The sequence below is a fragment of the Strigops habroptila genome, chromosome 8 (assembly GCF_004027225.2).
Source record: "Strigops habroptila isolate Jane chromosome 8, bStrHab1.2.pri, whole genome shotgun sequence".
NCBI lineage: Eukaryota > Metazoa > Chordata > Aves > Psittaciformes > Psittacidae > Strigops > Strigops habroptila.
Window position 1 is genome coordinate 40,021,194 of NC_044284.2, and position 21,970 is coordinate 40,043,163.

The 21,970-nt window shown below is 45.1% G+C and overlaps 3 protein-coding genes across 4 annotated transcripts in view; 2 read left to right on the top strand and 1 right to left on the bottom strand.

Moving 5' to 3' along the window:
- Positions 1–4: 4 nt before the first annotated feature.
- CACYBP (calcyclin binding protein) lies at positions 5–6,515 on the top strand. Its single transcript, XM_030493482.1, has 6 exons — positions 5–264; positions 717–909; positions 1,602–1,698; positions 2,290–2,389; positions 3,683–3,777; positions 5,610–6,515. Exons 1-6 carry the CDS (start codon positions 244–246, stop codon positions 5,767–5,769), a joined length of 666 nt encoding a protein of 221 aa, XP_030349342.1. The 5' UTR covers positions 5–243; the 3' UTR covers positions 5,770–6,515.
- MRPS14 (mitochondrial ribosomal protein S14) lies at positions 5,304–10,468 on the bottom strand. Its single transcript, XM_030493483.1, has 3 exons — positions 10,193–10,468; positions 9,677–9,835; positions 5,304–7,671 (listed from the first exon to the last, which is right to left on the bottom strand). Exons 1-3 carry the CDS (start codon positions 10,265–10,267, stop codon positions 7,489–7,491), a joined length of 417 nt encoding a protein of 138 aa, XP_030349343.1. The 5' UTR covers positions 10,268–10,468; the 3' UTR covers positions 5,304–7,488.
- A 2,518-nt stretch (positions 10,469–12,986) lies between these two features.
- Positions 12,987–21,970, top strand: part of TNN (tenascin N) — a 31,521-nt gene continuing 22,537 nt past the window's right edge. For both annotated transcript variants that reach the window (XM_030493484.1, XM_030493485.1), the window contains exons 1-2: positions 12,987–13,119; positions 14,184–14,341. The gene's annotated coding sequence lies outside the window, so the exon portion shown is untranslated. The remainder of the gene's footprint in view (positions 13,120–14,183; positions 14,342–21,970) is intronic.

Genomic DNA, 21,970 nt, shown 5'->3' on the forward strand with positions numbered 1-21,970 from the left:
CAGGGGCGCTCCCCGCGGGCGGCACGAGCGGCGCCGTGGCCCCGCCCCTCGGCCATGGCCGCGCCGGCGTGTGACGGGGCGGGGGGGTGGGAGGAGGAGCTGTTCCGGCTCACGGCGCGCCCATAGCGGCGGCGGCGCCGTTGTGTCACTTCCGCGGCGCGCGCGGGGAGTGGGAGGGGCGGAAGGTTCCAGAGGGGCCGTGGGAGCAGCCGCTGCAGCCGCCGGGTGGGCGCCGCACGCGACATGGCTGCAGCGCGCGAGGAGGTGAGCGCCCCCCGCCCCGGGGGCTCTGACAGGAACCGGGGCGGGCGGCGCGGGGCGGCTGCTGCGGGGGGCCGCAGGGAGCTCTCATTCTGGGCGTTTGCTGCGCGCTGTGGGTGTTCACCCCGGCACGGTGCTGGGCGCGCTGAGCATAATCCAGAACCTCCTGAGGGGCTGCCCGAGCTGTCGGTCGTTTGTGGGTTTCTCTTGGTTTTTTTAAGGGATGGAAGCTTAAACTTTGAAATATGTAGTGGCTGAGAAGGTAAAACGCGAGTGAGGAACCGGTGGCTTCACGGTTAGGAGGGCGGAGAGGGAAATGAAACTACTGACTCGATAAACCTGAAACGGCCACATCTGGGAAATGTGAAAGTCATCACGGAAAGAGCTCAGCCGTGAACCTTGAGTACAAATATCTGTATCTAATATACACGCATGATCCTCTATTTTTGCACCAGTTACAGAAAGATTTGGAAGAAGTCAAAGAATTGCTTACGAAGGCCACGAGGAAGCGACTTCGTGATGTCCTGATGACAGAGAAACACAAGCTAGAGCTAGAAATCAAGAATCAGCCTCCACCAAAGCCAAAAGATGCAGTGGAGGAAGAAAAGGTTTCACTGGGAGGGTACACGGTGAAAATAAACAATTATGGTAGGTTTATTTTTCTGAACCCTTATTAGAGCTAGAGCATCTCTGAAGAGAAGGCAGGGTGGTGTTACATGACTTAGAGCTGCCACTTAGCATTATAGAGAAGGCCTCTTAAGTGTTTATTTCATACTGGAGACCCCGCTTAAACTGCTACCATGTGCTTAGTGTGCTGTCCCAACCACACTGTGTATTAGTTCTGTTTGTGTGATGGTACGGGTGGGATGCATTAATGATCCCTGGCATGTACCTACTAGTGGTTTTCGCTGCCTAGTGCATAGCAGGAATGAGTGAGCTTTGGCTTTTCGGCTTGCCATGTAGGTGAAAGGAGAGGGAATTGCTCAAGATACTTTTCCTGCTGGGAGCAGGGGAAAAAGTGGGTCAAGGAAACTGCAGCAAAAGCAGACAGCTGTCTCTCTCTCCCCTAAGGGACAGGATTGCTCTCCTTTTATCTGAGCTGATAAGTATGTTTTGCTCAGAATTTGCAGGAATTAGGGAATAGGGCTACATGTGAGGACCTCCTTTTGCTCTCACATCATTCCTGAATAATTTATGTCTTTTCCTTATCTCTCCGAAGATTATTTTGGTAAGGCAGAGATCCTACACATTGCTAGGGGACTTTACAGAGGGAGCTGGAATGGAATGCACAAAAGTTTATGGAGGAAAGGTAGAACTTAATCTGTGTTTTTCACTTGCAGGTTGGGATCAGTCAGATAAATTTATTAGGATTTACATCTCTTTAAATGGAGTCCAGAAGCTTCCAGCTGAGAATGTGCAGGTGAATTTCACAGAGAGGTGAGTTCACCTTGTTGCACCACACAGCAGGGGAGAGCATGAGTGAAGAAGACCATTTGAAACGCAGGGATGTGTTGCGTGCTGTTCTGGGTCAGCCCTTACTCCCCATCCCCACTTACTCCCCACCTTTTTTTTTTAAACTTGAGGGGTATTAGCTTTTAGTACCACTTAGCACATACCCGTAAGTGTAGCTTTACTTAGAGGGTCTGTCAGGATATTTTCATTGTACAAATGCTTGTTGCATCTCATCACGCTTGCCAGGATACGCAGTGTTAGCCCTGGTTTTTGATGGTAATAGAACTGAAGTATACATTAAGTAAATCTGCCTTTCCAAGGTTGTAGGGGTTCAGTGAGGTAGAAGGAACCCCCTGAAGATCTCAATTTGTTGTCAAGTCTGGATAGGTCCTTTCCAATCCACAGTATTAAATCCAACTGAAGATTTGAAAGCCCTGGGAAGAAGCATGTTGACATGCTTTCCCAAGAAATATGCCTGACGAAGAGCTTTCAGACATTGTTTTTAGTGGCAAGGCTCACTAGTCTTGCAATGATTGCAATATTTGTGACCTTCCTCCCTCCACTTTCTGGTCCCAGGTCGTTTGATCTGCTAGTGAAGAATCTGAACGGGAAGAACTACACCATGACCTTCAACAACCTCCTGAAACCCATCTCTGTGGAAGGCAGCTCTAGAAAGGTCAGTGCGCATTGTCTGTTAAGAGATACCTGGGTCCTTCACAAAGTGCCACATTCCTTGCCTGACTAGTTCAAGAGACTCAGTGCTAACCTTCAGATCCTCTCTCTGTCTGTAAAGTTTCTTCACTGTGAACGTGATTATTAAATTCTTATTGTCATAACTGTGGAATTATTCTCTGGAATCCATGGGCTCCTCTTTCAAAAGATCATGTCTGGATATTGTATGCTTTTTTAAACAGCTGTCCAACAGGATTTCAGAAACAATTAAGCAGAAAATTCCACTAAATATCCATTTACATCCTTCTGCTTTTAAATACCTCTGAGAAATTCTTTGCGATTTTAAGGTCTAAGAGACTTGTCAGGAGACTGAAATCTTGGGAAGCTTAAATAGGCTTAACACTCAAAGCAAAGTCTGAAACCTGCTCTGCCTTTGTAAGGGTGTGTTGCTCCAGAATTGAGCACTGGCAACGTTTTACTGCTGATGGCTGCAACTTGGCGATAGTGTCCATACTCTGAAACTTGTAGCATCTTTCCAGACTTAGGAATGTGTCAAATACTTCATGTGCAGTTAGAGACATAAGTTGTGAAGAAACTACGGTTCAATTGGAAATTGCCCTAAAACTAGGACAGTGTGAAATTAAAACAGCTGAAAGAAATTAGGGTGATGCTCTGGTGATTTTTTTTTTTTTTTTTTTTTTTTTTTTTTTTTAATAGAAGTGAGCAGTGGTCCCATACTTGCTAAACTAAACTAAAGGTCTGGCAGATTCTTGTCTGCTGTGGCATGCAGGAGTGATTTGTGAAATTTAGGTTAGAGTTGCAATTAAACAGCCTTTGGTTTTAGCTGGCAAACATATTGCGAGATTAAGCAATGCCCTAAAACTGATTTCTTATCCTTGGAGAAATAAACTGGGGGAGTCTCTACCTGAACTTGGTATTCTTGGAGAAGTCTAAAAAATGACTGCTACAGCTGAACCCAGGACACCACCCTTTACCCAACAGTCCTGGGTACTTTCAGCATCCTGAGAATCACTAAATGGTGTTTCTGCAGCACTGTTAGGTTCTTCTATATTGGTACTATAGTTCTGTACTAGTAGTATATTAATCATGCCATTTAAATTGTACACAGCGAGGTTAATACTTTATACCTCAAAGCTCAGTGCATACTATAATTTCCTATATGCTGAGGTAACTGCTTCAGGAATTTGCAAGGATAGAAGTTTATGCTATAAGCTAACTTCATTCATTGTGGTTGTGACTAGCATTCTGAATTCATGTTTTGTTCTTCATCATTCAGATAAAGACAGACACGGTCCTTGTGATGTGTAGGAAGAAGCGGGAGGAAAAATGGGAATGTCTCACTCAAGTGGAAAAAGAAAGCAAAGAGAAAGAGTAAGTGTCTTTTCAACCCTCCATCTCATTTTCCATCTCTTGTTCTCCGGCTTGTTTTGGGACTGCCAGGAGGGCGGATCTGTGCTGTACTGACTATGCAGTCAGGTGGTGAGAATTTCTGTTCTGGGGGACAAGCCCCTGAGATGTTTGAGAATCATTAAGTTGGGATTTTTTTGCTACCAGTGGAGGAGATACACTTTGAGTAGCTACTTGCCACTTGTGCTACTGTTCTATTGCTACTGATGAAGGCTGCATCATAGGAAGTACCAAAGATAGATAAGACCTTCAGTGAGAGTGCTAATCAGCCAATTAAAAATTCTCTTATTTGATGGCTGCATTCATTGTTCTAGTGAGGCTGACTTTTTTTTTTTTTTAGGTTAAGTGCATACTACATAGAAATACATATATAATACTTTCAGCTATGCTGGTCGAAATAATTATTATTTTGTCACCTGTGTGTGAAGTGCCTACACAAAAAATCCCAGTGTACTTTTGCCAAAACAGGTCTTTGCTTACCTAGGTCGTTACACAAAGTCTCAAGCTAATTTGGATCACGTCAAGTGCTTGGGGGGCAATCCTACAAGCAGGTTAGACACTGGATATATAAGGGTAGTAAATTATGGCAGGAAATACCTGATGACAAGAGACATTTATATATATGTGTGTGTATATATATATATATATAAAAAAAAAGTAGTGCATCATATGACAATTCTGTATTGTTTGGTTTTTTTACAATACCACACATATTTTCTTACCAGAAGCATGGAAAATTTGACTTGAGAAAGTTATGCCTGCCAATGTCTTCATTTTGTATCTGTTTATAGGATGATTGGCTAAAACTGATTAGTCCTAACTGTACCTGAACTTAGAGCAAAACTACCTTCCCCTCTTAAATGACGTCACTGGAGATTAAGAGATGGTGACTTGACTGCTAATGCAGGTTGCTAGAGGGACAGGGTCATTTTGTTAAACCTGTATCTTGTGCAAAGAAGTCCTGCATGCTACCCAGCCTCTCATGATCACTGTTGCCACCCTATTCAGAGTGTTGAGGTTTTGCAGTATGGTAAATGAGTAGCTTCAGAAACGCATCTCCCAGGTTTCAAGACTGGGCTGGGGAACTTGCTCCCTCTGCTGACCTATTTTGATCTGCATGTTTTCCAGATAGCCTGCCGCTGCACTAGTAACTACCTACAGGATTTTAGAAAACCCGATAGAGAGGCTAGAGAGAGGCCAATTTGCCAGAGAGGGCATTATGTACAGGCTGATGATAGGGGGCATGTCATACCCAGGTGCTTTCCATGTGGGTGGCACTGTTTGTCAGCTGGCTGCTTGAGAAAGTTCCTTTGAAATGTAATGTGTTAAAAAACGAGTCAGTTAACCTCTGGAGATAATCTGAGAAACGGGAAATGGAAATGCCTTTTGGGTTCTGAATGTGGTCACTTCAAATAGCTCACTGTGGTCATATTTCTATTTTTGTTCACTTGTCACATAACACCACAGACAGATACTGGTCTTTATGTATCTGTTGCATTCCACTCCTACTTCCTAAAATTAATTTAGGGTGGTGCTTCCAGGGTCATGTTTACTGCAAAATGCTTCCCATCATCCTTAGTGGGACAACTCCAGATATACTACTCAACTTGCACATAATTTAATGGTACTCTTTAGGATTCTCCCTACTTGGAAGCTGACTGAAACTGTCAGGGTCTAAAGAGTTTGCTAAAGGAAAATCCTTGCTGTTACCAGCATGTTTCAAACAAATACTAGTGTTTAATTTTTTGCACAGAATTGTTAGATGTATGTGATCTTCTCATGTATTCGTCTTGCAGGAAGGCTGCCTATGACACCTCAGACCCTAGTGAAGGGCTTATGAACCTTTTAAAAAAGATGTATGCAGAAGGGGATGATGAAATGAAGCGCACCATCAACAAGGCCTGGGTTGAAAGCAGAGAAAAACAATCCAAAGGAGACATGCCAATGGATATTTGAAAGTACTCTAAGGGCCGCCTTAATCACTGATCTTCCATGTGAGACATGCTGTGCTGCAAAGATCATTGTTTATACAACCTTCTTCCAAGCAAAGACAGTCATTTTCCATTTCAGGTTGGAGAAAATACTTAAATAAAATAGCTTATAAAGCATTTCCTTCAGTCAAGTGGTTTACCATTTCCTGAAGAGTGGAGCATAGGTATATCCTTACCCCTCCTTGAAAAAGCCTCTCAAATGAGTGGAGAGTGGTGAAATTGAGAACAGTGTAAAAGAAAATGAATACTAAACTAGGATGAGTCGAGGCCTCTCTGATTCAAGTGACAGCTGATTCGAGTACCCACCTGGTTGCTGAGGCCAATGTCATGCTCACTAATGGGGGTGTGGATTTTTTTTTATGAGATGTGGGCTGTATATTGAACTATAAAGCATGTCACAAAGGGAGAAATGCTGAAGCAAGTAGAACCACTATCTCAAACACTTGACAGTTAAGCAGAAACAATAAGGTGTTAAATCCTGTGATATTAAAATTTAATGATTACTCTCAGAAATTAATGACTGCTGTTTAACCTCTTGTGAACTTTTAAAGTGAGAACAGCTCTTCAGTGCCTATGTTAACTGTGACCTTGCGGGGTCTTTGAGGTGGCATCAGTCACAGGAGGGCAGTAAGCTGCTGATGCTGGACACTGAGCTTGCCCTGGCTCTAGTGGTGTATGAGGACAAGAGAGACAAGCTCCGTGTTGTCCTATCAAATTTCAAGTATTTAAGGTAATGGAGTATTGAGATAGCTTATACTCCAAAATCTGACTCCACTGGGGCTGATGAGTTGCTGTCAGTTTGCTGCATGTGTGCCTTCCATCTGTGGTACCATTGTACTTGGCCTGTTCATTGCAGCCTCTCAGCCCCAGTGCTAGGAGGGGGACAGAGTAGCTATTTCCCCTTCACTGCCCTGCTTTGAAGAAGAGTACAGGGCAAACATGAGCTTAGCAGCAAGCTTGTTCTTGTTTCCTTCCTGTGTCCTTCTCATGTGTCTCCCAAGGACAGATTTGTTCGATGTCACCTTATGAATGAAGGAAGCCATTACTCTCCTATTGTTGTCTGGACTAGGACTTGCTACCTTTTTCTTAAAGCACTGGACTAAATGGTGCACTACAAGCAGGAGATAAATACTAGCATGTTGTAGTTTTCCAATGGGTCCATTACCCACTTTGTCTGCTTGTTAATATACATATATTTTAGCATAGCAAGAGTACCTAACTTGAGGCCATGTTTTGTTTTCAGTTTGTGCTCACCCTTGTTCAGAATAGCACTTTGCCCTAATGTGCAATTTCATTTACACTTTTACCCAAATTACCATGGTGAACTTACCCTACAGTGGCAAAAAAACTGCTTAAACAAGCCTTGTGCTCTATGTCTTTATTTCTAATGTTGCCCTTATCACAAACCTCAGCTTAGTTCTGCAGCCCTCTGGTAGTGATTTTTTTTTTTCCTTAAAATAAAACTGCCTCATACAGACAAGTTTGATGTGGTTATGCTGTTTCTTGTCAACTGATAGCAACTGCAATCCAGTGAATTTAATGCATCAGCATGGCTTCTCATCCTGCCTTTATCAGTTTGATATTGATGCTGGACTCCTGGACAGGACAGTCTTGCTTTAATTACTCAAAACACAAACTGAGCTTGTTTTGTGTTTTCAGCCTGAGTGTATATCCACGTGGTGATCTACCACATGGCCCTCTGTATCCCAGACATCTCACCATGGTCAGCAAAATGGCGGAAAACAATTCTGCTGAGCCTCCAGCGCCGCCTCACCCCCCGAGGGCGGGATGTCAGGACACATCTATTCCGGATCCTCACAGGGCAGCTGTCCCGGGGCAAGTCAGCGATCTCTTTATCAGCCACTTCCTAAAACAGAAGACCATACCACAGAGTTACCTGTATTCCCCAGGATTTTGAGGGGGCTTATTGTCAGACTTCAAAATCTAGCTGTAGAGTAGGTACTGCCACAAGCAGCTCTACTACCTCGTAAGTATGCTCACCTGTTTTCCTAACTTGACCCCTCCTTTCTGGGCATCCTAAGAGCAAATGCAAAATGATCTACAGGGAGACCCCAAAGTTAACTTTATTACACAAACTGAACAGCCTGAAGCCAGTAATTATAGTTAGTCAAAATCCACTTGGCTCTCCTCTTGTTGCAGGGTGGGCTAGTCCTGTAACGTGGGCTGAACTTAAATATATATTCTTTATTAATTGCCTTCCTAGGTAACATGCTTGGATATATACAAGATCCCCTTTACTGACATCAAGAGTTGCAGCCAGAGAAGTCCAAGTGTCTTTCAGACACTTGTCTCCCTTAGACACTTACTGTCTCTTCTAATCGGAAGGCTTAAGATAGGTCTTTCTACATATAACTGAAGAGCTCAACAGTTTTCAGGAAGCACCAGGTAGCAGCAGTGTCAGAACAAGCGAGCTCAGCAAGGAAATGCAGCCTAAAGGAAGTTGCTTGAGGCTGGGTATGCATCCCTAACCGCAGCATTTTTAATGCACTATTTTCCGAAGGACAGAAGGGCTCAAAGAAGCCTGTGCTCAGCTACAGCTGGAGGTAAAAGGAAGGCCTTAAGCTGGACTACAAAAACTCCCATTATGCTGCAGGAGAAAAGCAAATGTAAGGCTATCTTCTAAAATTATGTTTGCTTTCAAAGGAAGGCAGCATCGTGACAGCAGCAATGTGACTTTCAACTACTAACAGGAAGGTCAGGAGGACTTCTTGTCTTCAGAACATATTTCAGTTATTGGCTTTGTCCAGTTGTGTATCTTACTTATGTATATAGTTCTATTATATGTGCCCCTAATACAGCCAAACATTTGCAGTATTTTATTTACCTATTTTGTTCCTAGGATTCCCGCCCCCCCCCCCCCAAAGTAGCCTCTGCTTTCAGAGAAAACTCATTACTTACTTTTTAAGTCTTTAAATTTGGACCCTAAATAACATTTTGTAGGGGAGGTAAAAGTTACTTTCCTGGAGTCTTCTAACTGCTGCTATGACTTAGTGACTTCAAATGGTGACAAAAGCAGCTGAGGAATAGCAAAAGCAAAGCCAGCTGCAATCTTTGTTTTTGTTCTGTAAGGACATCCACACAGACTAAGACTTGCCAAGACAACAGTAAAGTCAATACATAAAAGCAGATCCATATACTTTCTCTCTAAGGATGTTTGAGCATGTAAGGATCTCACCACAACTAGATGTGGCCAGTTCAAATGCGTACAGGAATATTTCTGATACTTACAAATGTCTTTAATGCTTAGCAAGGAAGGCTGTGAGCAGGGCAGTGAGTACGTGCGTTTTAAGAACAGCTCTAGTGCTCAAATCTGACGCAGCTCTTACATGCTTGTAGCTCGGGCAAGAAGTAAAATTAAATACTTCTAATTGAACAAATTGGTGCTTTTGACTGGATCACGCTTCCAGGTTTTTAAAGAAGAAAAAAAAAATCTAACATTTGGGAAGCTCTGCAAGTAACCGTATAATATCCCATATTAGCAGAAATTATGAAAATAGCTTTCTGAATGTTTGATAGTGGAGCTGGGGGGGGGCAGAACCAAACATGCTTCATCATATGTAGAATTCCATATACTGCTTACAGGAGAAACACTGGTTTAAAAAAAAAAAAAAAAACAAAAAAACACCAAACCTAAACCCACAACCCAACACACACAACCTCTAGACAGGTAAATACCCTGTTGTAAACACCCCCAAAAGGCTCTGCAGACGCCTTGGAGCTAGCGGTAACTATGCAATACGACATGATTCTGGGCCAGTGACTTTGGGAACCACAAACGTCCGTGACCTGGCACGGCCACTCGGGTTTGTAACGCGGCCGCCGCAGCAAGGGCCTGGGGGGCTGCCCGGTACCTGCAGCTCCTTGGGGAGGATGGTGTTCTTCCGGATGGCGTTGATCCGCAGCCTCTGGTCCGCGTACTCGTACGCCAGCTTCCTCCTCTTGACGTCCCGCAGCATCCTCCAGTCCACGTAGTAGCTCCGCACTTGGCTTGTGCGGGGCGAGGGGAGAACCTAATTTAAAGGACGAAGCTTGTAATAACACCCACTTGCCGCACATACAGTTTGCCCCATCCAACTATGAATTATTTCTGCCTCTTTGTCAGACTTCTTCAAGTTATTTCCTTGCTCCTGCCCCATAAGTGTAACGCGTGACCCCGCTCAGCTCACGGAAGCCAGCACAGAATTCACGATACCGGGGACATGAATAACCCGCAGCTGCACCCTCACCCGCGCTGTTCCCGCCGCCGCCGCCGCCGCCGGCGGTCTAACAAGCCCCGCAGCCCCTCGCCGTCCCCGCCCGCTCCCCGGCGCCTCGTCCGGGCGGGCCGCGGCCGCGAAGGGGAACGGGGGGGAGGGACCCACACTGACCTGCCGAGCGGCCCGCAGCGCCCACCACAGCGCGGACGCCGCCATCTTCTTGGAGCGCAGCTCCAGGCCGTGCATGCGCCGAGAACCTGAGTGGGGGCTGCCGGTGCGCGGTCCCGGGCTCTCGGCGCGCCCCCTGCGGGCGGGCGGCGGTGCCCGCCCCGCCGGGCAGGACCTTGGTGTCCGCGCCAGGCCTTGTGCAGTGACTCTGTATTTCCAGTGCCTTTGCGGGTGGAAAAAAGAACAGGGAGAACCCAAACCGCTCTAGAGGGCTGTGCTGCATATCCCAGTGCTGATGCCAAGCCTCGCTGGCACCACCCGTCATTACAGGGAGCTGGCAACTTCCACTGAAACCTCAGGATCCGACTGTGGGAGGACCACAAGGATCCCAGGTTGGAGAGGAAAGTCAGTAAAAACGACAGGAAAGGAGTCCCACCAGGAAAATGTGATGCAGAGGCATCGCACCGCATTTTGGGGTCCCTGCCCAGGAAAGCACATTTATCCTGTGCGCCTGTCTTGCTGTGTATGAGGTTATCTGCCAGCTGTCTTCTTAAATGTGGTTTTAGTTTTGTTTCTTGAGAGTTTCTTTGCTTATCAGCTAGGACTGTTCCTAAATTTATATCAGCATTCTGCATTTTTTTCAACTCATGAATTTTGGGTAAGTTTCAGCATTTTACAAACAACATGGAATAATCGTAATGCTGAACAGTGAAAACTGTGGAAAATTCTTCTCTTCTTCTCAGCTGCCTCGTTTTACCAACTAGGACTCCACTTGGGCAGTGTTCAAAATAAGTCTATGTCCTGATTTCAGGGAGAACAGCCATTAAGTTTTATATGTTGAATGAATAATTTTGATTACATTTTCTGTTCATGTCACCTTGTTACCTACATCTAAAAAGCCCCACGAGAAGCTGGATTTTCTCTCAGTTTCTCATGCTGCTTGTTGTCTGTGTGCCTGGCATTTTACTTCAATGCCTGGTATATTACACTGGTTCTGAGGAATACAGGTGTAATCTGGAAGAAGGGGCAGATTGGCAGGCTAATGCAGTCAAATTTTATTATCCATGCCGGAGTCAGCAGCAACAGGTTCCACAACAGCTTACCCGCACCGGCTGATGGGGCAGGTGATGGTGATCAGTGCAAAGAAGCCATTTTTGGTGCTCATGAAGTGGTTAATTCTCCACAGCCTTTTCAGTTTCTGGCTGCCTTGCCAACCCAGGTGGTAGCTGCCCTGATGGTTTTTGTCCTGGTGTTCAGCCTGGATGTGCCAGGCTGAAACCACTAATATCTGTTACAACAGAGCATTGAACACGCATAGAGGGATAGCTATGTTCAGTTTTCTGTGCTTTAGATGGGTGTCATGAGCCCTTGAGCGGCGAGATGCTTGTCACTGGCCTTGTTTCTTGTCTCTCTGTGCTCCCTTCATACTCTGAGAAGGTGGAAGACTGTTCTTAGACTTGCATGAGAGAAACTGCAGCAAGAGAAAGGTCTCAGCTGGTAGGCTGCAACCCTTCTGTGAGCATCCAGTTCAAAACTCAGGCTGTTCGTGGCCATGCTTCCTGGTGATGTTGTGTGTTGATGCATGACTGGCTTGGAAGGTTTCTGGTGTTTGCAGGGAGAGAATTTCAAACTTTGTCCCCTGATGTTATGATCTATAACTTGCTATTTTTTCAGCTTTCCAGCAATCTGTAGAATATTAGCAGGGCAAATAAAGCAGGGAGCTGGATACGATCAAAGTTGATTTGGATGTTAGAGTGTGCATTTTTTTCCTACAATATTTTGTTCCACTTCCCCTTGGTCTCTCTGTGTTTGTTAGGTGGTCCAGCTGAGTGAGGAACTAGTGAGTATGGGAAGAACTACTTCTTCAGCCAGGGCTGAATCTCTGCCTTGCTCAACAGTATCACCTGTGTCACCAGCACTTTCCCAGCTGTGGAGGTGAGACCAGCTGTGTTGTATTCCAGCACTATCTTTCCCTTTCTGTAATAGGGTTGCCTAGGACAGAGCGTTTGGTACCTACAGCTTTACAAAATGCAAACTAAGTGAGAAAGCTTGGAGCCCCAGTGTGAGTTAGTGGTGTTTGCTGTGTTTAGCGCTGCAAGTACGCTCTATTCAACTTCATTCCCCTGTTGCAGTGACTGAGATTGGCAAGGGCTAATGAGGCATGCTGATAGCTCTTAGGCTGCTGCCGTCTTCAGCTCCCTCAGCACAGCTGAGGTTGTGGTAAAGCAAAGCAAATGGCCAGAATCTGAGAGAGCTCGTTAGCTAGAAACTGAGCTCAATAATGCATATGGTTGAAATACTCATGTAGGTACTTTAACAATGCCTACAACATGTAATTTGCTTTATTTTAACTTCTCAAGGTTGGTTTGGTTTTGGGTTTGTTGGTTTTGTTTCTTTGTTTTTTTGGGGTTTTTTTTTAAAGTATTGTGCTGAGTAAGCGCAGCGTTGTGTTTACTGCTCGTTTTTAAGGTGTTTTATTTTAACTTTCTGTGTTACTTCAACTGAATTTCACATCATTAGTACTACAAATGTGCTTATCAATACAGGGACCGCAGTGATAATTCTGGGATGTTTGCAGCCAGATTTACAGGGCTGGAAAGGCTTTCTGGCTTTTAAGTAGAAGCAGAGCATAAACCAAATAGGAGATGATTCTTCCTGCTAGTGTGAAAGACTGATACTGACTAGGGGAATTGCTCCTAAACCCAGCATGCTCCTTAGGTGGTTTGTGGGAGGGAAACACCCCAAGGCCTCTATTGGTTCCTTTTGTCTGGTCAGTGGGGACTTAAATTCACTGCAGGGACTGCTGCTGGTTTCCAGCTGGACTGGGAAGAGGAAAGGATTTGGTGACCTTCCAGCTTGCTCAAATTACCTTTGCAAGTGGTGGCTGCATCAGAAGGGCTCTGAACCAGACAGATGAAAGTACTTGAAAGGTAAGAGAAAAGTATTTTTATTTCCTTTGAGATTCCTGTTGTTTGTTCTGAATGAAAAACCCAGCTAATTTTCTCTGACTTCCTATAGCAGATACCCTCCAATGCTTTGAAAGCCTTACACAAACATCAATAATCCTGTATTATGGGCACATATTATTATTATTGCAAAATGTATGGTAGTATTTAATGTCACTCCATGTCAAAGGGCTTAAGTTCTCCAACCTCATATCTGCTAAAGTAAATCGGAGTTTTGCCTTTGGCTTTAATGGAGCTAGGGTTTAACCTAGAATTATTGTAGAACGCTTGTCCCAGTACTTTCCATTTTAGGCTCTGATTTCTGTGTGACAGTAGTTGTTTTAAAAGCCCTTTTTTATGAGATTATACTGGAATTTGATCACACATAATTGTTACAAACACTCTCAGTAATTGATATTTTTTTTTTATCCAAAAGCTCTTCCTATTCCTTCTAGTATACCTTTTCACAGGCTCGGTGGAAGACAGTAGAAGTTCTTTACCACATAAAATGAAACATCACTATTTACACAGTATAAGTACTTTCTTGATTATACTATTTATAATAAAAATTCATTCATTGGATAAGTAAAATTGACCAAATACAGGAGTTACAAAATTTTTGAGCTGTTCAGGCAACAGAACAAAGATTTGTTTCAGGAAACACGAAGTAACTTAAAGTGGAAGCTAATGATTTAGCTACGTCATTTTTTACGAAATGCATATATATATACTAACAAGCAAATGTGTAAATACTGTTAAGTCTCTCTGCACTTTCTAATGAGTACGCAGGATTTTGGAAGCAGCCTCATTCATGTATGACCAGTTAATACATCTTGCTTATCAGACACTGTAGAAGAATTTGCGTGAAAGAAAAGGTAAACATACGGATAAATCTAGAAGCGCAGCATCTACCTGGCTGACTATACTTCTATTTTCCTATTAATTATTTCAAATAGGTAACGTTCATTCAGTCTGGAATTAAAAAAAGGTAGATACTTGTAAAAGAAACAACCTTGCTAAATTAACGGTTGCATTTTTTTTCTTGGCAGTCATTGGTTGCCTTAATTGCAGCCATTAACTCTGTGAAGATTACATAATATTGAAAACAGAGTGCTGGCTGGCTTACTACGGCAGTTGAACTGAATTACTTCTACAACCAATACCAGAAGAAAGGAAACCTGATGCAGAGCTTTCTAAAGCATATGAGGTTTGGAACAGTAAAATATTTTCACCACAGAAAATAAAGACAAATAATCCTATTGGTTAAACTAAATAATACTTATGGAAAATCTGTAAAATTAATAGCTTGTCTCAGCTGAATGCTTCACTGAGAAAAATATGTAAAGTAGAAGGAAAATGGGCTAGACTTCTTAGCCCATTATTAGTAGTAGTAGTAGTTAGTGAACAGCAGTATCATCATTTTGTGCACGTTCTGACCCTCCCTTCATTTTTATCAGACTGCAAAGAAAAAAATAGTAGCCCCCAATGAATGAGTTCTGCTCTTTAGTGTTACTGACTTGTCATTCTTTATTGCTAAAAGTGTTTGCAAGATGTAAGGATCATGACTGTATTCTAACTCACTCAGAGATGAGCTGGTTTATCAACTTCTGTGCTGCTACATCTGCTTCTGTATCCATGAACACAGCTTTGCCATGTGCCTCTGCAGGTGCATTTGCTTCTTCACAGGCTGCTGCTGCACACTCCCCTGCTCCCACGTTGTCATTTCCATGCTTTAAACAGTATGGCATTCTACAGTCGACATCTATTTGACAGCAGAGCATATGAGGAATATCAATCACTGGTAATGCTTGTGTCTCCTGAGCTTAAATGCTGCCTTCCTAGTGTTGGTCAGACAGGTCTGTTGCTGCTTTTCTTGAGAGTTACTGAAGAAAGTGATGGCTGTTTGGGCATCGGCAGCACTTCTGTGAACTTGCTGAAGACTTTGACATGTCTTCTAATACTTGTTGTTCCTTTTGTGTTCTTCAAGAAACCTCGCCTCGTTAAACGTGCCAATTTTCTAACTTGGCAATTAGGAAACTGTCAGCTCTCATGTCTCTTCAACAATTTGGCGGTTTCTGTTCTAGCCATAGTGTGCAAAAAACTGTGCTCAAAAAAATCGCACATTGTATTCTCTCTTAGTACATAGAAAGCTCAAGTCTCACCCCATCGCTTCTTTCATTGCGCATCCTTTTTTCCAGGTTGTTTTTCTACAACTTCAATGTGTGTTGCTTCTAATGTTGTGTTGTATAACTCTTGCTGCTTGGATATGTACATAGTCTACTCTGCCCCATTTCTCAATCTCTGATCTTATAATTCTCTCTCTCTTCCTTTTCTGCAACCCTGGAGCTGTTCCAGACCTGCATTTCCATCTTCCTGTAACTACAAGTTTCCCTTTCTCTCCTCAATCCCACCTCATCTTGCCTGGGAGGCACCCTGCAGAGTATCTACATCCATGCCTTCATCAGCTCTTGCCTTGATTGAAGCAGCTTCCAGACACACATCTCCTAAGGCAGACTGGGTGCTAGCAGAAGATAATACTGCAAGGCCTATACCCCAGACCTTCAAGCACTGACCTGTAGGATGGAAAAAGACTTGGGCTTAGATCACTGGAGTCTTTCATATGAATACAGCAGGTTCTCTCCAGCTTTGATCACCCCATGCTTTCCTCTGCAAAGGTTGGAAAGATGTGAGCAGGGCTTCTTCCATCCCCTTCCTTAGGAGAATATTCTGTGCTTAGTAGATCTGGCTGCTTGGCATTCTTTCCCAGATTAGTCCTTTCCCTAATCTGCTATTATTGCCAGTTATACATATGACATGATACACTCCATGAAGAATCAGTTAATCCCACCCTTTTTAACAGCAGAGGAAAATCTCTTTATTACATGACGAGGAAGCCAAAAAAGCTGTCCTCTTTCATTACGCTTAACAGAAATGCTTATGTTCAGGGGTTTTTCCTCCTGAATGATCTCTAAGTCCAGGAAAATCTGAGATCAATTTGTGGTTCCCATGAAGCCCTAATTAGCAATGACATCATGTTACAACCCAGAATGCTCTTCAGCACTTGATGCTGAGCGAAGGGACTTTGTGCATGTGTCTGTCTGGGGTGGTAGGAGTGGTCTTGGGGGAGTCATATCCAGGGATTTGGAAATAAATCCCACAACACAAAGCTTTTGGGGTTTCCTGCAACGGACTGGTGAGGATCTGTAGAATTTAGACATTATATTTGTTCACAGCTTTGAAGCAATCTCTTACATCTTCATTTGTTTCAGAAGTCTACACAGCAGAAAAAGAAAGATATAATTAGTTTCTGTGGCTCTTTGAGGGAGAGGTGTCTTGGGAAACAGAATAGCAGCTGGGTCAGGGTGGAAAAATGCATCTTTGGTTACAAACAGGTATCTGCAAATCCTCAAGAGACAGAGATAGGGAAGAAGCCCTGCCTCTGCAAAGCAGCATACTTCCTCCCCCTCCATTTCTTTTACTATTAGTTAAAGGTAGCTAAGTGCTGAATGGAGGGGGAAAAACCCAACCAAACTGCTATTTGGGAATAAGCAGCAGAAATAATTCCCTTACATAAATAAAACAAGATAAAGAATTGTAAACTGAATCTTGAAATCTATACGCTATTTTGTTGATTTCGGTGATGATTTTGCTTAAAGAGAGATGCATCAGAGTGGCTTGCAATACAGGTATAAGCAGGTATAATCTGTATTTCCAATGGTGGTTTTAGCAACCAAAGCCTCATGTTTCTGAGCATAAAGGGCACCTTCCTGTAGGGCACGAATGTAATGCTAGGGATATTTCCAAAGTTTTGGCAGACATTTAGAAGATACAGGGATGTTTCACAAAACCAGTTAATTTTCATTATAGCTCAGGATGACTTTCAGGAATCTGATGATAATGGAAATAGCAGAGGAGCTGAAAACTTAGTATGATTCTTTAGGAATGGAGTCCTCCTACTTTAGAGAGTATTATCTGGGGCAGCACTATTATCTGAGTTCAGATGTGCTGTTACTATGGATACCTACTGGCCAAATGCTTTCTAGTTATCACATTACCTAATTTAGCACTTAAATAATGATTTTTCTTCTTCTTGTGCAATGAATAACATGACTTAGTTAGTCACATATGGTGGCATTTTGTATTTGCATCTTGTGATATGAAATTCTAAGTATTTAAACAAGTATGTATCACCTCCTGTGCAGATTGACATCTACCATTAATGCCAAAATTCAGCTTGTAACATTGAATAAGCCAACTGATAAATTTAGGTTTCTAATTTTATATTTTATCCTTCTACCCATGTTTGTTCAGTTTCCTTCTTCCTTCCTGTTATTCTTGCCTATAAGGTGTTAATTTCTTAAGTTCAAAAATCTAGCTTGGTTGACAAAAGTTTTGTTTCTGTTAAAGACTGTATCTAAAGACTTTACGCTTAAATGTTTGGACTTCAGTTTTGACCTCTAAATGTCAATGCAGTTAAACATTAATATTTATTTTTAAGGCTTAGTTTTGAGACTTAATCAGCCTGGAAACATGCTCTTCCTATGTATTTATTTATGCAGGGTAGGAAAGGAGTATTTTCGAAATAGAAGTACAGGAAAACACGGGTTTGCAACATCTTCTCACTCCATGTGTTAACAGATTTGCTCTGGTAGCTTCTAAATCAACTTTGCCAAAGCTGAGATAACAAATCAGATAACTGCGTCAAAGCAAAATAAACTTGAGATCCCTCAAGTGAATCCAGTGTTCAGGCACACAAAATGCCAATGCATTGGTTTCAAATGGAGGATTTTTTTTTTTTTTTTTTTTTTTTTTTTAAATTCTCCCCAGTTCAGGTAACGGTGCAGGCTAAGGGTAGTATTAGAAGAGCATGGGTTTAATCATAGAATAGTTAGGGTTAGAAAGGACCTTAAGATCATCTATTTCCAGCCTCCCTGCCCATGTCTAAACTATGTCACCCAAGACTCTGTCCAACCTGGCCCAGATTTAATTCTAACTGGGCTTCAGCTTTCCTGACCTGGTCCCTAGCTTCCTGGACAACATCCCTGTATTCTTTCCATGCCGCCTGTCCTCACTTCTGCCTTTTATAAGCCTCTTTTTTCCCCTCTTAAGTTTCCACAGCAGCTCCTTATCCATCCATGGAAGTTTCCTGGCCCTCCATGGAAGTTTCCTGGCCCTCCTGCTGCACTTTCTTTCTAGTCAGGATGCAACACTCCTGAGCTTGTAGCAGGTGAACCTTGAATATCAACCAGCAGTCTTGGGCCCCCCTGCGCTCTAGGGCTTCACCCCATGGAACCTTACTGAGCAGGTTCCTGAAGAGGCCAAAGTGCTCTCTTGAAGTCCAGGGCAGTGAGCTTGCTGCACGCTCTTCTCACTGTCCTGAGGATCTCGAACTCAACCACCTCGTGATCGCTACAGCCAAGGCTGCCCTGGAGCATCACATTCCTCACCAGCCCCTCCCTGTTGGTGAGCATGAGGTCAAGCATGGCACCTCTCCTTGTTGGCTCCTCTATTACTTGAAAGAGGAAGTTGTCTTCCACGCAATTGAGGAACCTCCTGGATTGCTTCTGCCGGGCTGTACCGTCCCTCCAACATATATCAGGATGGTTGAAGTCCCCCTTGAGGACAAGGTCCTGCGAGCGTGAGGCTGCTCCTATCTGTCTATACAGCGCTTCATCCACAGAGTCCTCCTGATCAGGTGGTCTGTAACAGATCCCCACAGTAATGTCCCCCATTGCTGTTCTCCCTTTGACCCTGACCCACAAACTCTCTGTTGACTCATCACCCGTCCCTAGACAGAGTTCCATACTCTCCGGCCTATCACTGACATAAATAGCCACTCCCCCTCCTGCCTGGCCTGTCTTTCCTAAAGAGCCTATAGGCTCAACACTCCAGCCATAGGAGCCATCCCACCATGTTTCTGTGATGCCAATGATATTATATCCCCATAGACACACATGTATCTCTAATTCCTCATTTGTTCCCCATACTATGGGCATTTGTATAGAAGCATCTGAGCTGAGCTTCAAATAAAGCTGACTCATCAGCTGGAGCAGCTGAAATAGCTCTGCATGGCTCCAAGCATTTATTACAGGTGCTGGCAACTGACTGGGAGTGTTGGGATGGATCGATGCCCCCCTCCCCCAACACATCTAGTTTAAAGCTGCCTTGACCTGCGTGGCAAGCCTCCCACCAAAACAGCTCTTCCCCTTTGTTAGACCAGCTCCACCAGCTTCCAGTAGACCTGACCTCCCAAATTGAGTCCCATGTTCTAAATAACCAAACCCCTGACTATGGCACCACCGTTCTAACCGTTTATTAACCTGCCAGACCTGCCTGGCTTTTTCAAGGTGCCCCCCTCTGACCTGGAGAATCGATGAAAAAAACTATCTGAGTCCCAGAGCCCCTAACCACCTCTCCCAGGGCTTTGTAGGCCTTCTTCATGTTCTCCAGCTACTGCTGCCTATGTCACTAACACCCACATGCACCACAAGAAGTGGGTAATAGTCAGCAGGACTTACTAGACCAGGCAGCCTCTCAGCCACATCCCTCCCTTGAGACTGGGTGAGGCCAACAGATAGGTGCCTCTGTGCCTTTCAGAGTCCCCTATTACTGTGACCCGCTGCTTTTTCCTGGAGGCACCAGTAACGATCCTCTCTACTGGCGCATCAGCAGGATGTTCATTTGATGAGGTGTGCGTTTCATCGTTAGAATCATAGAATCATAGAATCGTAAGGGTTGGAAAGGACCTTAAGATCATCTAGTTCCAACCCCCCTGCCATGGGCAGGGACACCTTGCCCTAAACCATGTGGCTCAAGGCTCTGTCCAACCTGGCCTTGAACACCGCCAGGGATGGAGCATCCACAACCTCCCTGGGCAACCCATTCCAGTGCTTCACCACCCTTACTGTAAAGAACTTCTTCCTTATATCTAATCTAAACTTCCTCTGTTTAAGTTTGAACCCATTACCCCTTGTCCTACCACTACAGTCCCTAAGGAAGAGTCCCTCCCCAGCATCCTTGTAGACCCCCTTCAGATACTGGAAGGCTGCTATGAGGTCACCACGCAGCCTTCTCTTCTCCAGGCTGAACAGCCCCAACTTTCTCAGCCTGTCTTCATATGGGAGGTGCTCCAGCCCTCTTATCATCCTCGTGGCCCTCCTCTGGACTCGCTCCAACAGCTCCATGTCCTTTTTATGTTGAGGACACCAGAACTGTACGCAGTACTCCAAGTGGGGTCTCACAAGAGCAGAGTAGAGGGGCAGGATCACCTCCTTCGACCTGCTGGCCACGCTTCTTTTGATGCAGCCCAGGATACGGTTGGCTTTCTGGGCTGCAAGCGCACACTGCCGGCTCATGTTAAGCTTCTCGTCAACCAACACCCCCAAGTCCTTTTCTGCAGGGCTGCTCTGAATCTCTTCTCTGCCCAGCCTGTAGCAGTGCCTGGGGTTGCCCCGACCCAGATGTAGGACCTTGCACTTGCCTTGGTTAAACTTCATAAGGTTGGCATCGGCCCACCTCACAAGCGTGTCAAGGTCCCTCTGGATGGCATCCCTTCCCTCCAGCGTATCAACCGAACCACACAGCTTGGTGTCATCGGCAAACTTGCTGAGGGCGCACTCAATCCCACTGTCCATGCCCCCTACAGAACTGAGAAGCGGTTCTAGGTGGGGACCTTGCATTTTGGAGGAAGCCCCTTGCTTTTAATTGTCCTTTTCCTCCTTTTTTTTTTTTCGTTGTTTTTTGTTACTAGCTCTCAGTTTCCTGGATTAACACTCTCCTCCTTTTCTGTACGCGCTATGGTGGACGCTTGTGGCCCCTGCACAGTTCGGGCCTGGAGCAAAGAGCCCAGCTCCCTCTCAGCTCCCCTCACACCTTTCAGCTACTGGCAGTGTCCCGCAGCTCAGCCCCTGCTGCAGGAGGGCCTCCACCAGGGCGCACCCTCGCCTCCAGAGACCAGCGGAGGCATTTCCTGCACCCCGAGCTCCGCGCCGCAGCCTCCCCTCCCCTCGGCTGTGTCCGGTGCCGCCGCTGCCACCGCCGGGGCAGCCGGAGCAGAGCTCCCGGAGCGGGCCCGGCCCTGAGCCGAGCGCTAAGGGCCGTGCCCCCCGCTGCTCCCGGGCTCCCCGGGGCGGGTTCTCCCCGCTCGGGCGGTGCCTCCCTCCTGGCGCCGGCCCCTGTGAGTCCCTGCTCATGTCAGCAGAGCTGTCGACTCCTGGGCGAGGCCTGGCGGGGGCTCGAGGCTCCCGCGGTGGTTCTCACTGCTCAGAGCTGAGGCTCCCTGGACGCGGGGTTTCCCCTCGCTCCGGGGTTGGAGGCTTCTGTCTGGAGCTAAATTTTATGTATCCTTTGAGTCCAGTGGTGAAAACCTGGTAATTAAAATCTAAATTTTTGAAGTGGTGTACTAAATTGTAAGTCATCTACATCCAACCTTGAAGCTGAAGACAGCTGGTTCAGCTCTGTCAGGACTGTTGTACCCAAAGCGAGGGTTTTCATGGAATCACAGAATGGTTTGGGTTGGAAGGGGCCTTAGAGATCATCTAGTTCCAACCCCCTGCCACAGGCAGGGACACCTTCCACTATATCAGGTTGCTCAAAGCCCCATCCAACCTGGCCTTGAAGATGTGAGATGTAATCAACAAGATGTGAAGCCAGCTGAGGATCCTGGTCCTGCCTCTATAGAGCAGATGTCCTCAGCTCCACAGAAGCTCGGCCCTGCTCCTCTGTCTCTGGTAGGTAGAGGCAGAGATGGGGCTTCTGAGGCTGGGGCTGGCACTTGGTGAGGTCAGCACATGAGGTGCACTTACAGAACCTCAGTTTGTGAGTGATGGGAGAAGGA

Coding starts and splice junctions, on each gene's coding strand:
- CACYBP (XM_030493482.1), top strand. CDS start 244: ATGGCTGCAGCGCGCGAGGAG. Junction 265..716: donor TGGCTGCAGCGCGCGAGGAG/GTGAGCGCCCCC, acceptor TTTTTGCACCAG/TTACAGAAAGATTTGGAAGA. Junction 3,778..5,609: donor AAAGAAAGCAAAGAGAAAGA/GTAAGTGTCTTT, acceptor TTCGTCTTGCAG/GAAGGCTGCCTATGACACCT.
- MRPS14 (XM_030493483.1), bottom strand. CDS start 10,267: ATGCACGGCCTGGAGCTGCGCTCCAAGAAGATGGCGGCGTCCGCGCTG. Junction 9,836..10,192: donor CGCTGCGGGCCGCTCGGCAG/GTCAGTGTGGGT, acceptor CCTTTAAATTAG/GTTCTCCCCTCGCCCCGCAC. Junction 7,672..9,676: donor TCCTCCCCAAGGAGCTGCAG/GTACCGGGCAGC, acceptor CTTCTGTTTTAG/GAAGTGGCTGATAAAGAGAT.